Raw genomic sequence first — 17776 nt, 5'->3', positions numbered from 1 at the left:
TCCATGACAGGAATTCGGACACATCGCACGCCTTCATCAAGACAAACCAGTTCAAACCGACTCCGTGCTGTGGAACAGCCTCTGGGATCCACCAGTATTCCCAGAGAGATCAGTGGGATGGCGACGGCGCCGCAATATTTCACCACAAATTCAACATCAACAACGTTTAAATAGCCTCTAACTTGTATGTTGGAAAAAAACCAATAAATAAACAAAAGGAAATATTTCCTCTTGTGCCGAAACCTGATGAGCTGGCTTGTTGCGTTCTTTTACCTTCTTGCGATGAGCCTTCCCTGGAGCCTTCTCTTTAACCTCCTCGCTCATCTCAGCGGCTGTAACAGCGACTGTGAGTGTGTGTGTGTGTGTGTGTGTGTGTGTGTGTGTGTGTGTGTTTGAGTCCAAAACAGATGATGTTGTTTTTAATCCAGCATGGATGGTCGGAGTAGAGCGGAGCGGCAAAAAAGAGATCGAAAAAATTAGAGGGATTGAAAAAAGGGAGGGATCCAAAAAGGGGCGGCGAAAAAATGGAGAGAGTGATCGAAAAAAAAGAGTATAAAGAATGGTGGAGGATGAAGGCAGAGAAGACGGAGTTGAGCGGAGCGGCAGCCGCTCTCGCCGAGCGCAGACACCAACTCAGTCAGTCGCTCACACCCACTTTCACACTCATGCTCGCACAAACACATGCGCACGCACATGCGCAATTCAAACGACCTGAAACATGAGAAAAACAAATGAGGCAAAAACAACAGTTTTGAATTTTACTTGCAAGGAGAACGGAGAGATGTGCTCAGTTACAGATCTCCAACACGTTCTGAGGCACAACTTCCGCCATCCTTCTTTTATTGAAAATAGGAGGTCCCTAGTTACACAGAATTCAAATGTGCCTAAGGGAGGGGGGAAACACAAGATACCAGGTCCCAAACAAAGCAAAAGACTGTAAATCATAATGGTGAGATTATACGTAGGTCTTCACTGATTTGATTAGCTTAGCTCGCACACAGCACATTCAGTTACAAAAAGAAACAGCAGCTCAAAGTCACTCAGTGTTGGTTTTCTTCAGAAAGACCCCCAGAGAGACCCCCAGAGAGACCCCCAGAAAGACCACCAGAGAGACCCCCAGAGAGACCTCCAAAGACACCCCCAGAAAGTCCCCCAGAAAAATCTCTAGAGAGACCCCCAGAGAGACCCCCAAAGACACCCCCAGAGAGACCTCCGCAGAGACCCCCAGAGACCCCCCAGAGAGACCTCCAAAGACACCCCCAGAAAGTCCCCCAGAAAGACCCACAGAAATACCTGTGAGGGATGGGGGAGAACAGGGTGAGAGAGATCGAAAAAAGTTAGAGATCGAAAAAAGGGAGAGATCGAAAAAAGGGAAAGATCGAAAAAAGTTAGAGATCGAAAAAAAGGGGGAGATCGAAAAAAGGGAGAGATTGAAAAAAGTTAGAGATCGAAAAAAAGGGAGAGATCGAAAAAAGGGAGAGATCGAAAAACTGGAGAGAGTGATCGAAAAAATCGGATCAAAAATGGTGGATGATGAAGGCAGAGAAGACGGAGAGGAGCAGAAGAAGGTGAGGGGGAGAATATTTGGAATATTAACGGATCTAATTGTGACAAGAAATAACTTGCTAGGAGATGGATGAATTGAGAGAAGTGATTCATCAAGAAGAGGAACTACACTCAGCAGAGAATGCTGAGTCAGCTCAGAGCTGGGGGACTCGCTGGAGGACTTTCTGGAGATCTCTCTGGCGTACTCTCTGGAGGACTTTCTGGAGATCTCTGTGGGGGGTCATTTCTGGGTACCTACAACTCTCAAACTAGAAAAAGAGACCAGAGGACTCAGAATTACAGGTCAGTAACAATAGATCACATGATCATAAGTTCACTGCCTGTAAAAGAAGAGATCCAGATGATCCAAGAGATTCCTTCCTAAATCCGTCTCCTACATCCCAAAGTGAGGCAACAGAATCAACCAGGATCAAACAACAAACTAATTCTGACCAGTGGAAATATTATCTGATGAAATGAACAGAGAACAATAACAAGGTTCTTCCATGACAGGAATTCGGACACATCGCACGCCTTCATCAGGACAAACCAGTTCAAACCGACTCCGTGCTGTGGAACAGCCTCTGGGATCCACCAGTATTCCCAGAGAGATCAGTGGGATGGCGACGGCGCCGCAATATTTCACCACAAATTCAACATCAACAACGTTTAAATAGCCTCTAACTTGTATGTCGGAAATAAACCAATAAATAAACAAAAGGAAATATTTCCTCTTGTGCCGAAACCTGATGAGTCAGACACCAACTCAGTCAGTCGCTCACACCCACTTTCACACTCATGCTCGTACAGACAAGCACGCACGCACATGCGCACGCACACCCCCACACACACAGAGTAAATGGAATAGGAATGACAACAACTCACCATATTTCAACTGTCCTTTTAGAAACTCTGATTTTAATAGAGCATTTGAGTCAACACTGACACCTGCTGGTTATGACTCGCAAACTAATTACCGAGCATTCAGACAAATTGTTGCATTTCCTCTCTAAATATAAATATAGAGTATGAGAAGACAAATTATAAATAGAAATATTAGCACTCTACTGGTAGGTAAAAGCATAAAACTAAAGTCAGCCTGTCCTATCAGAGTAAAATCATTTTACATAGTTTCATTTCGTGCATTAGAAAGCACTTCCGCATTGCCAGATTGTTTGTTTCATGTCTGAAGTAATGATTTACTGCCTGTGATTCAGCACAAACTACCCCTGACAACAGGCTTTTTCCTCTACAAAAAGAAACAGCAGCTCAAAGTCACTCAGTGTTGGTTTTCTTCAGAAAGACCCCCAGAGAGACCCCCAGAAAGATCACCAGAGAGAACCCCAGAAAGACCCCCAGAGAGACCCCCAGAAAGATCACCAGAGAGAACCCCAGAAAGAACCCCAGAACGACCCCCGCAGAGACCCCCAGAGAGACCTCCAAAGTGACCCCCAGAGAGACCTCCAAAGTGACCCCCAGAGACCTCCAAAGAGAACCCCAGAAAGACCCCCGCAGACACCTCCAGAGAGACCTCCGCAGAGACCCCAGAAAGACCCCCCGCAGAGACCCCCCAGAGAGACCTCCAAAGTGACCTCCAAAGACACACCCAGAAAGTCCCCCAGAAAAATCTCTACAGAGACCCCCAGAGAGACCTCCAAAGACACCCCCAGAAAGACCCCCACAGACACCCCCAGAGAGACCTCCGCAGAGACCCCAGAAAGACCCCCCGCAGAGACCCCCCAGAGAGACCTCCAAAGACACCCCCAGAAAGACCCCCGCAGACACCCCCAGAGAGACCTCCGCAGAGACCCCAGAAAGACCCCCCGCAGAGACCCCCCAGAGAGACCTCCAAAGACACCCCCAGAAAGTCCCCCAGAAAGATCTCTCGAGAGACCCCCGCAGAGACCCCCAGAGAGACCTCCAGAGACACCCCCAGAAAGACCCACAGAAATACCTCCAAAGAGACCTCCACAGAGACCTCCAAAGACACCCCCAGAGAGGCCTCCAGAAAGACCTGTGAGGGATGGGGGAGAACAGGGTGAGAGAGATCGAAAAAAGTTAGAGATCGAAAAAGTTAGAAATCGAAAAAAGTTAGAAATCGAAAAAAGTTAGAAATCGAAAAAAACGAGAGATCGAAAAAAGTTAGAGATCGAAAAAATGGAGAGATCGAAAAAATGGAGAGAGTGATGGAAAAAAAAGAGGATAAAGAATGGTGGAGGATGAAGGCAGAGAAGACGGAGAGGAGCAGAAGAAACGGAGGGGGAGAATATTTGGAATATTAATGGATCTAACTGACAAGAAATAACTTGCGAGGAGATGGACGAATTGAGAGAAGTGATTCATCAAGAAGAAGAACTACACTCAGCAGAGAATGCTGAGTCAGCTCAGAGCTGGAGGACTTTCTGGAGGACTTTCTGGAGATCTCTCTGGCGTATTCTCTGGAGGACTTTCTGGAGATTTCTGTGGGGGGTCATTTCTGGGTACCTACAACTCTCAAACTAGAAAAAGAGACCAGAGGACTCAGAATTACAGGTCAGTAACAATAGATCACATGATCATAAGTTCACTGCCTGTAAAAGAAGAGATCCAGATGATCCAAGAGATTCCTTCCTAAATCCGTCTCCTACATCCCAAAGTGAGGCAACAGAATCAACCAGGATCAAACAACAAACTAATTCTGACCAGTGGAAATATTATCTGATGAAATGAACAGAGAACAATAACAAGGTTCTTCCATGACAGGAATTCGGACACATCGCACGCCTTCATCAAGACAAACCAGTTCAAACCGACTCCGTGTTGTGGAACAGCCTCTGGGATCCACCAGTATTCCCAGAGAGATCAGTGGGATGGCGACGGCACCACAATATTTCACCACAAATTCAACATCAACAACGTTTAAATAGCCTCTAACTTGTGTGTCGGAAATAAACCAATAAATAAACAAAAGGAAATCTTTCCTCTTGTGCCGAAACCTGATGAGCCAGACACCAACTCAGTCAGTCGCTCACACCCACTTTCACACTCACGCTCGCACAAACACATGCGCACGCACACTTTCACAAACACACTCACACAGGGAGAGGAGCCAACGAGACTGCCCAGATTAAGCAAAGGAGACACATTCGAGCTCTTTCCTGCTCTAAGCATCTCCAACTCCCTCCATCTCATTCTCTCTCTCTCTTTCAAACACACACACACACACACACACACACACACACACACACACACTACAAGTGAGAGTGCAGCAAACATCTCCAAAGGCCTGTGTTGGTAAACTAAGATGTTTGAAAGACGCTGGCTGAAAAGAAGATTAAATCAGAAAATAAACTGATTTACCGAATGTTTCTGATAGCAGAACCATTTCTGACAGCTTGAAAAAAGCAAGGCACCAGTTAAAACTACCCACAGGTATCAACAGCTCCTCTTCCCTGGTAAACAACATTAACAACAATAACAACAACAGACACAGTGTTAGGTTCAAACGACCTGAAACATGAGAAAAACAAATGAGGCAAAAACAACAGTTTTGAATTTTACTTGCAAGGAGAACGGAGAGATGTGCTCAGTTACAGATCTCCAACACGTTCTGAGGCACAACTTCCGCCATCCTTCTTTTATTGAAAATAGGAGGTCCCTAGTTACACAGAATTCAAATGTGCCTAAGGGAGGGGGGAAACACAAGATAGCAGGTCCCAAACAAAGCAAAAGACTGTAAATCATAATGGTGAGATTATACGTAGGTCTTCACTGATTTGATTAGCTTAGCTTGCACACAGCACATTCAGTTACAAAAAGAAACAGCAGCTCAAAGTCACTCAGTGTTGGTTTTCTTCAGAAAGACCCCCAGAGAGACCCCCAGAGAGACCCCCAGAGAGACCCCCAGAAAGACCACCAGAGAGACCCCCAGAAAAATCTCTAGAGAGACCCCCAGAGAGACCCCCAAAGACACCCCCAGAGAGACCACCAGAGAGACCCCCAGAAAGACCACCAGAGAGACCCCCAGAAAAATCTCTAGAGAGACCCCCAGAGAGACCTCCAAAGACACCCCCAGAGAGACCTCCGCAGAGACCCCCAGAGACCCCCCAGAGAGACCTCCAAAGATACCCCCAGAAAGACCCACAGAAATACCTGTGAGGGATGGGGGAGAACAGGGTGAGAGAGATCGAAAAAAGTTAGAGATCGAAAAAAGGGAGAGATCGAAAAAAGGGAAAGATCGAAAAAAGTTAGAGATCGAAAAAAAGGGGGAGATCGAAAAAAGGGAGAGATTGAAAAAAGTTAGAGATCGAAAAAAAGGGAGAGATCGAAAAAAGGGAGAGATCGAAAAACTGGAGAGAGTGATCGAAAAAATCGGATCAAAAATGGTGGATGATGAAGGCAGAGAAGACGGAGAGGAGCAGAAGAAGGTGAGGGGGAGAATATTTGGAATATTAACGGATCTAATTGTGACAAGAAATAACTTGCTAGGAGATGGATGAATTGAGAGAAGTGATTCATCAAGAAGAGGAACTACACTCAGCAGAGAATGCTGAGTCAGCTCAGAGCTGGAGGACTCTCTGGAGGACTTTCTGGAGATCTCTCTGGCGTATTCTCTGGAGGACTTTCTGGAGATCTCTCTGGCGTATTCTCTGGAGGACTTTCTGGAGATCTCTGTGGGGGGTCATTTCTGGGTACCTACAACTCTCAAACTAGAAAAAGAGACCAGAGGACTCAGAATTACAGGTCAGTAACAATAGATCACATGATCATAAGTTCACTGCCTGTAAAAGAAGAGATCCAGATGATCCAAGAGATTCCTTCCTAAATCCGTCTCCTACATCCCAAAGTGAGGCAACAGAATCAACCAGGATCAAACAACAAACTAATTCTGACCAGTGGAAATATTATCTGATGAAATGAACAGAGAACAATAACAAGGTTCTTCCATGACAGGAATTCGGACACATCGCACGCCTTCATCAAGACAAACCAGTTCAAACCGACTCCGTGTTGTGGAACAGCCTCTGGGATCCACCAGTATTCCCAGAGAGATCAGTGGGATGGCGACGGCGCCGCAATATTTCACCACAAATTCAACATCAACAACGTTTAAATAGCCTCTAACTTGTATGTCGGAAATAAACCAATAAATAAACAAAAGGAAATCTTTCCTCTTGTGCCGAAACCTGATGAGTCAGACACCAACTCAGTCAGTCGCTCACACCCACTTTCACACTCATGCTCGTACAGACAAGCACGCACGCACATGCGCACGCACACCCCCACACACACAGAGTAAATGGAATAGGAATGACAACAACTCACCATATTTCAACTGTCCTTTTAGAAACTCTGATTTTAATAGAGCATTTGAGTCAACACTGACACCTGCTGGTTATGACTCGCAAACTAATTACCGAGCATTCAGACAAATTGTTGCATTTCCTCTCTAAATATAAATATAGAGTATGAGAAGACAAATTATAAATAGAAATATTAGCACTCTACTGGTAGGTAAAAGCAGAAAACTAAAGTCAGCCTGTCCTATCAGAGTAAAATCATTTTACTTAGTTTCATTTCCTGCATTAGAAAGCCTTCGGCGAAGCACACTGACACATTCATGAGGACAACAGCAGAAAAGACCCTGGTGCCAGCCAGTACCCAGACCCTCCGCGCCCCCCTCCCAAAGGGTCCGAACCCATTCTCTTCCTGGTACACTGGTACTCTTTCACTCTCCGACTTCTCCTTCCATACCCAGATGTTGGGCTGGAGACGCGCAGGCTAATGTCCGTTAGCCTCCGAACGCCATTATTTAAAGAGGCAAGACTCCGGGAAAACCTTTAAATAAGTCCCCTTATCACTGTTTAGCATCTGAAATGCTTCATTAGGTCCGAACCTTCGATTGGTCTTTCACTAACGACTGGACCAGCTAACGAGGGGCTTAAACCAGGCTAGCTGATAGCAGCTGTCTGGAGTTCAGGCGTGCTCACGGCTCGTTCGGCCACCGTAAACAGTCTCTAAAGCTGACAGTGCTGGGGAGACGGAGGTCACACGGGGTTTAAAGGCGGCTGACGCCCTTTGAAGCGGTTGGCACGGCGGCGCGGCTGAAAGGTCCTCTTCTCTGTAAACAAACGCCGCCGCGGCCACCTGGCGTTACCTCCTGAGCTGAGGTCATGTTTACTCACCAAAGCCCTCCGAGAGCCAGAGAGCGTCAATCAGTAAGCCGGAGCGCTGGTGCAACCGCCACGTTCTCACGGCGATGACAGGACACCACAACGCTCAGGAGAAACAGCCGCCGCCCACAGGTGAGCTGAGCAGGTGACTTTTGCAGTTATTGATTATAAAGACTTAACCTTTGACACCTCCCTGCATGGAAATATGTTCTTTACCACAGCTTAATGCAAACAGAGGGATTCTATTATTGGTGCTTAAGCCAGGCTACACACACACTCCACACACACTCCACACACACCAGGTCATCGTGGCGTCCACTTACTTCCGGGGTCAGGACGTGGGCGGGGTCTAGCTGCCTCTGTTGGAACCTTAAAGTTCAGCATCTTTCTATTCAAACTGATGAAATCGTTGAGACATTCATCTAAAAAGGGGAAACACGCCAACGGCGTCCTGTGGAGCAGTTCTCAATTCTTATTTTAGTAAATATTTCATTCAAGCCGGTCTCACGTGGTGTAAAAGCACTTTTATGACGAAGCGTCATTAATATTCTGATCCACAGGAATCGAAATATTGGACGAGAAACTTCACGAAGAATTATTGTCCAACAACCTGGCTGACCTTCAAATAAAAGCAGTGTTTTAGTTCATTATTCAAGTTACACTTGGAATTTATGCAACGGGTGTCCGAGAAACGGGAGATAGATTAATGACGAATTCCTGGATCAAGATCAAGTTATTTTAAATGGTTTCGAATAGAGGAAAATGTTTAAATCGGGGTTTGATTTGTGGAAAGTTTCTCTTGACTCTTCAGGCTGAACTGAGTGTTGAGATTTTGCACTATTTCTCCTCTTTCTTCCATGGAAAACACGACTTTATCAAGCGGGATTCAACTCGAAACGACGCGCTTTGCGACCCATTTCATCACCGTGTAAAATCGGGAGAACGACGGTGTCTTAAATCACCAGAAAACTTCCCAGCGGGAGCTTCTGAACTCTTTTACCTGCTCATCGGGGTCACCTGTGGCGGAAGAAGCCATGTTGGAGACGGCGCGACTGCTCCGGTTGTCAGGTAACTTTAATCCCGGGATCTGAGAGCGAGCTCTATCCAGCGATTAACACCCCGAGGCCGTAAAAAGGTGTTGCATTTGCGTACGGATCGCTCTCTTGGTTAAACGAGAGGCTGGAGGCTTCGACCGTGTCCAGCAGCGTGTCCGGAGCGGCGGAGGGGACGGTGCCGTCGGGTTCTCCCGCTGGAAGTGCCAGGTGTAGCGGAGCGATACCACAGCTACAGCCCGGGTCTAGCTGCCGGCGCTGCCGCAAGCCGCCGCTAGGGGGCGCCGTTTTACCACATCAGACACGCAGACCAAAACACCAAAACCGATCAACTCCATCCGGTACTCAGGTTCTGTGGTAGAAAGAAGGATCTTTTTGAGTCTATGGCACTGCTGAGGCATATATATGGTTGCTCCATAACAGGCTTCAGCTCCTGGTCCAACGTCTCAATGGGCCTTTAAGTGGGCTGAGTTTTCCCAGCCAGATGCTGCTAACATCAGCAGCTCCATGACAGCAGATGGAAGCAGGAAGGGCTCTGAAATCTCCTGGTGGGTGCTGCTCTGACCCTGAACGTGATAAAACACATTAACACCAGCAGATGACAGGGCTGAATGAGATACCATTTAAGCTTTCCTGGGTGCGCTCAGAACAGCCAACAGATCTTCTCTATGGTGGTGCTGCCTACTGGAAAAGGCCAAGACTATTTAAAAAGGCTCAGGAAATCTTTAAATATATTTAGTGTTAATTAACTAATCAGACTGTGACACCAGGAGGCTCCAATTCAACCTTTTCCACAATATTCTTTTTCCCCCCTCTGAGCCAGTGAATTTTAGCTTTTAATCAGCTGAAATAATCACTCTGTGCACGAGTTTCACTCTTGGAATCAATTTACTAAAATTGACTTTTTATAGTCTAAGTTGAGAAGTCCTAGTCTAAATGTAACAGATGTATTTGTTTTAAGTTCCGGATGGACTTATTCTGAATCCCATTACGTAATTTCCTCTCAAAGAAATTGCCTGATACCCACAGAAGGTATTTTCCCCCACTAATGTAGCTTTTAAAATATATTTTTCCAAAGTATTTTTAATCGGAAGGCTGCTAGTCTGTATTCTGCCACACGGGGGCAGTAACGTACTAAAATGGAATAATTGCGGCAAGTTTAGTTTCATTTTAAAACAAGAATTTTCACTTCCAATTGGTTTAAATGGGAAATATATAATTCATAGTTTCAACACCTGGAAGAGAAGCATTTTAGACTTCTGTGGTTGTCCTACATTGTCAGCCGAGGCTTTAAAGACAAATTAATCAGGTTGTAGCTGAAACGTCTGTCCAGGGTGACCTCTTCCACCCCCAAAACCAACACACAGTGGACCCGCATCTTTGTTGCTGCTTTCATTTTAACAGTTTAATCCAAGAACAATCCACAAAAATCACGACCAGAGCAGAGGTTTAATTTGTTCATGACATGTTTGCATACAGCTGGTTGATCTGAGGCTGGAACAGTGTTTTCAGCTCGGCCCTCTTGGCCTTTAAAGTTGGCGTCAACAGACCGTTTTCAATGGTGAACTGCTCTGGGTGGAGGTAAATATCCTTCACCTGCACAAAGGAGGAAAATACAGATAAATCATTTGGACAAGTCTATTCATGGCAGCAGAGCGAATTAAAGAAGCTCAGTTGAAAGAGTGAATGTGAACAAGTCGACATCTTTGTTTCAAGGTTAGTCGTATTTATACATTAAGAATCTTATTAAACTGGAGAATCTTATTGAACTCACCAGAGGATAGACCACATAACTCTATACATCGACAGTATGATTCCATTCAAGTGCTATTAAAATCATGTTATTTTTAAACATTACCTGCTCGAAGGACTTGAGTCCTGCTTCCTTTCCGAGTTTGGTCATGTCTGAAAGAATGGCTTTTTTAATTTCCTGAAAAGAAAAGAAAAGATCAAATCCAGTCAGTTTCCTGCCCCCTGCGATGGGATGCAAAGACATCGAGTCGCACATTACCGTGTTTTTGCAGAGTTCTTTTAAGGAACCTTGGACTCCCAGCTTCTTGGCAAAACTGGGCAGGTCCTCCGGATCAGGGATCACGACGGCAACCAGGCAGGACTAGAGTCAGAAGCCGTTAGTTCAGAGCAGGTGCGCCCACATTCAGGACTCAAGCTGGGATTTCTGTCCCACCAGGTAAAAGAACCTGGGAGAGAGCCTTTTATGCCTGGTAGGACAGAAAACCCGGCAGGACTCCCGCCCTCGCGGACTGGATGTGGGCACCCTAGGTTTAGAGGGATTCTGGATTACCTGTAGACTGTCTCCATGAACAAAGACCTGGGCCACCAGACCACTGCGCACATACACGTTCTCGATCTTCTCCGGTGCGATGTACTCCCCCTGAGCCAGCTTGAAGATGTTCTTCTTCCGGTCAATTATCTTCAGGACGCCGCTCTGTTGGGAAAAATCACACAAACATGTCCAACTTCCGGCCGAGTGTTTGATAACAGCTTCAAACTATCGATCTGAAGCAGGAGTCAGTCGCGTCGAATTATTGTTTCAAAGCAACAACAGTTGTTTCCTGGTGGTTCTTACTGGAAGCCATTTTCCAATGTCCCCAGTATGTAGCCAACCATCGTCATCCAGAGCCTCTGCCGTCTTCTCGGGGTCTTTCAAGTACCCCTTGAAGACATTTTTACCCTTGATACAGACCTGGAAATGAACAAACCAGAAAGAAACGTTTGAAAAGGTCAGAAATGTTTAAGTCGTGGCTGAACTTGGCACCAGGAAAATCGATCCCGAGTTTTTGAACTTCCGACAGATAATCCAGAGACTGTACAAACAGCACCATTATCTCCCATTATTGAAAATCCATGTCCTCTCCTCTCACCTCTCCTTCACCGTTTGAGGCGAAGTAGTTCATCTCTTCGACGTCCACCAGCTTCACGATGTTACACGGCAGCGGCGCCCCGACGTGACCTGTTTTAAACGTGCACCAGTCATGTGAAAAGGTCTTTTCAACAGGACGCATTGAGATCGTTTGACATCGACATGTTCTAAACTGTAACAAGTTCATCTGAGACTTATTACATATCAGCTGGGGTCTGTTATTTATGTCTGCTGTCAGCAGGAGCCACAGATTTTAGGGAAATTTGGTCTGAACAATGGTGATTTATGCCTCCGTCCTCGTCCAGGTTCCACTATCAGAGGTATTGCCATTTATAGATGTTGTAAAACTCTTTACAGCCCCGATTTCCACCATGTTGATTCACTACCTGCTGTGGCGTCTCCCGGCATGGTGAAGGTGCAGCCGGCCGTGCACTCCGTCTGACCATAACCCTCAAAGATCTGAGAGACGCATCAAAAACAGCCGAGTCAGATTGATGCGACCCGGTTATGGTGACAACGCACCACAGTCAAGATCAGCTGAGGCTATTTTACACCCCCAGGGTTTACTCCAGTTCAAGCATGGCTGCTGTGAGAAAGGTTAAAGGGGGTGGAGCTTGGTTACCTGGCAACCCAGAACCGCTCGGAGGAAGGTGAGGACGTTGGGCGATATTGGCGCCGCTCCCGTCACCATCACCCGCACTCGCCCACCTAGAGACGCCTACAGGAGAGAGGGGGTGGGGTGGGGCAAAGTTTACATTGAGCAAATCACTTCCTGGGCAGTTTTTCCTGGAGCGGATCAGCACCTGGACTTTGTTGAAGATGAGTTTGTCCCACAGGCTGTTGTTCCTGACGATGCCTTCCTTCACCTCGGCGTACTTCCTGTCCACGGCAAAGTTCAGCAGCCACTTCTTGAAGGGGCTTTTGGCGCCGCTCTGAACCTGTTCGGGAGGTCGTCCGAGGTCAGAATCGGTTGGAGCGTTTCGAGCGTGAAGAGAGACGCGGCACTAACTTTGTCGTAGACGCGGTTGAGGAGCCGAGGCACCACGGGGAAGATAGTGGGCTGAAGGGTCTTCATGTCGTCCGGCAGGAGTCTGATGTCACCCTGGAAAAATCCCACCCTGCCGCCAGCCCCGTATATCACCGTCTGAAATGGCAGGGAACATGGGTCAACAGTGGGGGACGACCTCTGCAGCGTCCGCCGGTCCGGACCTCACCTGCACCACCCTCTCGAACATGTGAGCTAAAGGCAGGAAGGAAATGGTGACGTCCTCCGTGGACGGGACGATGGTCGTCTGCGTCAGAACACAGGTCTCAATAATTATTAACCAACATCTTCCATCAACGGGTTCATACCTCAAAGCCTTTGAGGACGCCTGCAGCGTCCGAGACCACGTTCTCGTGGGTCAGCATGGCGCCTTTGGGGTTTCCTGGAAAAGTCAACAAACCAGGTTAAAAGCCGACTGTTTTCCCTTTAAGGCAGGTGGAGATGATCACCTGTGGTGCCGCTGGTGAAGCAGATGATGCTGAGGTCGTCTGGCTTTGGCAGCTGTCGAAAGAAACATCAGCGCGTCAGAAACGGCGCCCCGCCACAAACCTCCCGAGACTGTACACGAACTTACGACTGGCTTCTGAAGGTTACTCTTCCCCTTGGCCTGGATGGCAAAAAGAATAAATTTCAATCGGGTTCAAGCTCGGAGGAAATGTAAAATGTTCATTCTGTGGCGTGAGGGCAGCATAAATCAGATCAGTCGTCCAATACCTCCACGTCCTGCATGGACACCACATCCACGCCACACTTGGAGCCCCTCTCCACCCACTCGGCGCCGAACGAGTCCATGACGATGACGGTTTTGAGGACGGACGTCTGGCCTTTCTCGCATATCTGCAGGAGTGTTTCTGCTTTGTTCTGATTGTCGCAGAGGACGGTGGAGATCCCCGCTGGAGCCGGAAAACGGGAGATTACAACCAAACACGCAACAATGGATGCCAATCACTCACGAGAAAGTGTGATTTGACCGAGTTCAACCCTCAAAACCAGTAAAACCTGCATGTATGATGCAGTGGGCTGTCTCATGCTTCCTGTCTGATAATCTGCCCAGAAATCATCACATAAAATCAAAAAGAGGAGCAGATTAAAAGGAGCAGGTGTGACAAACAAGGGAGGAGATTAAAGGCCGCTCTCGCCAGTTCCCCTTGGGAACCAGTGACTGTACTGGGCTCATTACCAGCACCGTAGTGAGAGAACATCCAATTACCTTGGTTGATAATGAAGACCAGAGCCTCAGGACCCAGGGTGTCATACAGGGGAACTGCTACCATGGAGTAGGTGTAACAGGCCAGCTCGCCAATAATCCACTGAGTGAGCACAATGAAGATACAGGAGGTTCGAATTGAAAAGAAATCCCAAACATTTGGACCCCCCCCCCCCCCACTTACCTCTGGTCTATTCTGTGCAAAGATGCCAATAAAAGTGTCAGAGCTCGGCTTGAGGCCCCTGTGAAGAAGACCCGACCCCAGGTGTTCTGCTCTATCGGAGACCTTCGGGAAGAAGTGGGTTAAAGGTCAGCAGCGAGTGCGTTTATTCGGGCGTTTAACCGCGGCGTGCTGCTCTCACCTGTTTGTACTTCAGCCACTGGTACAGCCGTCCTGGTTTCCTGTAGCCCAAACAGGGTCCGTTACCTGGAGGAGGGAGATGAGGCCCGTTAATCTGCGGCAGTGATGCATGATCATGGGTCCTTTGGCCATTTTATGTGCAACACACACTTTTGATTGATCTCCTGTCATTCCTGTATATAATGACCGCAAAACATTTCAAATGTAACGAGGTTGTGGGATCCAACCCGCTGCATGTCGCAGTAAAGTCAGCTAACATTCCGTTTCACTCTGCTAGGACCTTTTGGGAAGGGAGGATTACACAAAGCGTGAACATAAAGCGGAAAGTCTTCGTCACCTGAAACTTTAAGACCCCTCTGGAAGACCTCATACAAGGTCTTGGCTTCGCTGTAGTAATGCGACACCAGGTGGTTGTTGTTCTCGAGCAGCGCGGCCTTCCTGGCGCCATCCTGAAGACACCGAATCAGAAACCAGTGTCAGAATTTAATTGTGGTGTCAGCGACATTCTCTACACGTGCTTCAGGGTACCATTTACCTTGATGCCCACGGACTGGTTGTCCAGGTCGATGGGCGAGCGGACAGCACTGGGCCGGGTGTTGAGGTAAAACAGGGTAGCAGCTGCCAGAGCGAACAGGGAGATGATGGCCGAAGTGGGGAGCGGGGAGAACAGGAACTGGAGAAGGAAGTCCATGGTGCTGGGACGAGAAACAGTCCAGACTGACCTCCGTGTCCTGAAATGGTCACCTCTGCCCTCAATCTCGCCTCCGGGAGGCCAAAGTCGACGCCATTGCGCAACAATTATCACTGAAGACGGAGTTCAACCCTTAAAACGTTCGAGCCCAGAGGTGCTGCAATAGTTCACTTATCACAACAGCCTCACATCCGCAGCCCCCTGGTCCGGTGCCGTCACCTTTAACACGAGTTAAGCCTCAGAGAAGCAGACAATGGAGGCGGCCACTGCCAGCAGCATCACTATCAGCACCACATCCACAGCTTGACTCCCTGCCGTCCACACGTGCACACGTGCTGCCATTACTCTCGCTAGCTGCACTTGTAAGAGCCAGCGTGTGTGTTCTGACTAACAGGACAAAAATGGGCAATCAGCCTGCAAAAGTGCACAAATTATACTAGAGCTGGCTGAAAAATCCTTATATTTCTGAAGCAGAAGGTAGTAATTCTACTGAATATTGACCTTTTAGTATGAAGTGCTTCACAAAACCTCATTACTGACAATACTGAAGAGCGTGTCCTACCTGCTGATGGTCCTCTCGAGCTCCCAGCTGACGGACAGGCAGACACGCAACGGAGTGAAGAGTAGTTCCTCTTCCTCTGCTCTGATAGGAGCTACAACAAGAACAAACGCTCATAAAAAAAAAAAGAAAAAAAAAAGCTGACAGACCTTTGAACCTTCACGCCACTATTGCTCTTGCTGATAAAACAAAAAAAAAATGCAGATTTCAAAACAGTTCACATCTATTTCATAATATTAAAGTACATATTTTGCAATTTATTAAACTACTTTCAGAGTTAGTCTTTTATACCTGCCTATTAATAAAGGTTTGCTTTACTAGTGGGGGCTTATTTCCAGTTTTAAGCTTATTTCCAGGATTTATTTTTGCCCATTTTTAACCCAGGATTCACTGCAGACAACTCGGGTCAGAAAACCTCCAAACCTTTTATTTTTCACATTTTTAACATTGTGCAGCTCAAATTGTACATTTGGTTGCAATATATTACAAGACATGTTCTGAATGCTAATGCTAGCAATGGCTAGCATTAGCCTCTAGGAGCTAACATAACTGAACACAACAGCCCAGCTGGTCCAATGGATTAATGCCGACTCAGCACATCGTCAGGACCTTTAACTGGTTTCATCACTATCTCAATTATGAGGGCCTTAGAGATTACCTGGTGGGATTAGCAGAGGTGGTTTGGGGCCAAGATGAAGCTAGAGTCCTCTTGGGGAGAAAGGAGCTGAAACCAGCAACACCACTAATTTAAGACCTGCCCACCTGTGGTCATTAGCACCTTTAACCTCACACAGGTGTACCCTCGCTGTCACAGCTGCTATCGCTCCCAGACCTACAGCAGTTCTGCGTGAGGCCGACTTAGCTTTCTAAATTAAATCACCCCACACAATTTGACCAAAACTACAAGCATTTGAAATATTGTGTTTACATGCAGCCGAGAAGGTTGTGATGTACTTTGACATGTGCTTTATGAACCTGAGTCAGTGATCTGATCTGTGTATCAGTCTGTGCGTACAGTCTGATACACCTTTGGAACGGGCTGATAACATCTAATCTGTGCCTTATCTAAATCTGACCCTCGAGCACCAATGCGCAATTAGCATTTTTTATCCACTTTCATCGGGATTGTCATTTAATCCCTTGTGATGATGCCCTTTATAGTCCACTAAAGTTGCAATATTCAGTTCAGTTGCCTGTTGAGAAAATTATGCAATAAAATAATTAAATTAAAGACACACATATAAGAACAGACAGACTGGTAAAGCTGTTTCTGATTTGGTTAAAGGTGAAAAAGTTGTGCGTCGTCCAGATGCTCTGCCGCTTATCTTTTCTTTAAAACCCACCAGAGCTAACGTTAGCGACTTAGCCCAGATGATCTTTCAGCTAATTGTTATTAGCCTTGTCAAAGAGATCTCATGTCAGTGACAGGTCGGAACAATGTTCTCAATATTCTGAATCACTGATTACTGAGCAACAATTTTAACTGTGCTTCTACAGTTCTTCTAATAATTCCACTCTATTCCCAACTAAATCACTCTAAATATAAAACCTCCAGGCAGGTTGAATATTTATAAAAATGGAGAACTAAGACATCAGACCCTCTTTTGCCTTTCAGATAGAGGAATTAACAGTTGGGCTGTATTGAAATTGTGCACTCTGCCGGAGCGCTGCTCGGAATATGAACACGAAAGGTCATATTTAACAATCATGTTCAAATCAGCTCTCCTTGAAGCCTTTGAGAGAAATTTTTACTATTGAGTTGACGTTTCAAGCCAGCTTTGCTAAAACGAACTGCTGACGACTTAACGTCTCTGTTTCTCCGCCTTCTACTCGTCACATTCACGTGCTCTCCCGGGTATTAAAACTCTGGGCGATGAGACGGCGAGCAGGATGAGAGAGATGTCGAGGGCGATGTTCTGCTCTGCAACCAGACAAGTACTTGTGCTTCACCTCAGCCTCGTTACTGCTGCCATCCTCAACGCCACTGATGGATCCCGATCTCAGAAGCTGATGATTGGCTTCCAGGCTCCCTGGAACATGTCGCTGCCCTTCAGTGCGCTGCGGATGGGGTCGGCCCTACAGTTGGCCATGGAGAAGGTGAACAACAATCCCTCATTACTGGGCAACTACAGCCTGGACTTTGTCTTCACAGACACCGAGTGTGATCCCAAAATCTCCCTGGGGGGATTCATTCACCAGGTGTGGAAAGAAAACGTGTCCGCGCTCTTTGGCCCAGCGTGTCCGGAAGAAGCCGAGGTATTTATTGCTTGTATTCTTGAATTA

At 46.9% G+C, this 17776-nt stretch overlaps 2 protein-coding genes across 8 annotated transcripts in view; one reads left to right on the top strand and one right to left on the bottom strand.

Annotated features, from left to right (window-relative positions):
- gucy2g (guanylate cyclase 2g) overlaps positions 1 to 17776 on the top strand; it is a 62858-nt gene that overhangs the window by 38301 nt on the left and 6781 nt on the right. For 2 of the 7 annotated variants that reach the window (XM_003961051.3, XM_029832804.1), the window contains exon 2: positions 17646 to 17749. In XM_003961051.3, coding sequence (XP_003961100.2) covers positions 17646 to 17749 — 104 coding nt within the window. Of the gene's footprint in view, positions 1 to 7768; positions 7843 to 8473; positions 8766 to 15644; positions 15899 to 17645; positions 17750 to 17776 lie in introns of those variants that run through there. The other 5 variants (XM_029832814.1, XM_029832813.1, XM_029832809.1 and 2 more) reach the window with 5 other exon arrangements.
- On the bottom strand, positions 10133 to 16307 carry LOC101070795 (acyl-CoA synthetase long chain family member 5). The gene is made up of 22 exons (XM_029832838.1): positions 16152 to 16307; positions 15497 to 15587; positions 14779 to 14938; positions 14581 to 14692; positions 14245 to 14309; positions 14067 to 14168; positions 13886 to 13985; positions 13390 to 13568; positions 13250 to 13282; positions 13125 to 13176; positions 12984 to 13057; positions 12845 to 12922; positions 12640 to 12774; positions 12434 to 12568; positions 12253 to 12348; positions 12017 to 12089; positions 11632 to 11720; positions 11337 to 11453; positions 11052 to 11195; positions 10761 to 10862; positions 10608 to 10679; positions 10133 to 10345 (listed from the first exon to the last, which is right to left on the bottom strand). Exons 3-22 carry the CDS (start codon positions 14932 to 14934, stop codon positions 10208 to 10210), a joined length of 2052 nt encoding a protein of 683 aa, XP_029688698.1. The 5' UTR covers positions 14935 to 14938; positions 15497 to 15587; positions 16152 to 16307; the 3' UTR covers positions 10133 to 10207.

Source organism: Takifugu rubripes, chromosome 1 (genome assembly GCF_901000725.2).
Source record: "Takifugu rubripes chromosome 1, fTakRub1.2, whole genome shotgun sequence".
NCBI lineage: Eukaryota > Metazoa > Chordata > Actinopteri > Tetraodontiformes > Tetraodontidae > Takifugu > Takifugu rubripes.
The sequence above is the reverse complement of the archived record's forward strand: the minus strand, read 5'-3'. Positions and strand labels throughout refer to the sequence as shown.

Bases quoted from the DNA above. Each gene is read 5' to 3' on its own strand.
- LOC101070795 (XM_029832838.1), bottom strand. From the start codon at position 14,934: ATGGACTTCCTTCTCCAGTTCCTGTTCTCCCCGCTCCCCACTTCGGCC. The intron at 12,775-12,844 runs GTGAGGTCCGGA...CTGCCATTTCAG, and splicing joins TGTTCGAGAGGGTGGTGCAG to ACGGTGATATACGGGGCTGG. The intron at 10,680-10,760 runs GTAATGTGCGAC...TTTTCTTTTCAG, and splicing joins AAGAACTCTGCAAAAACACG to GAAATTAAAAAAGCCATTCT.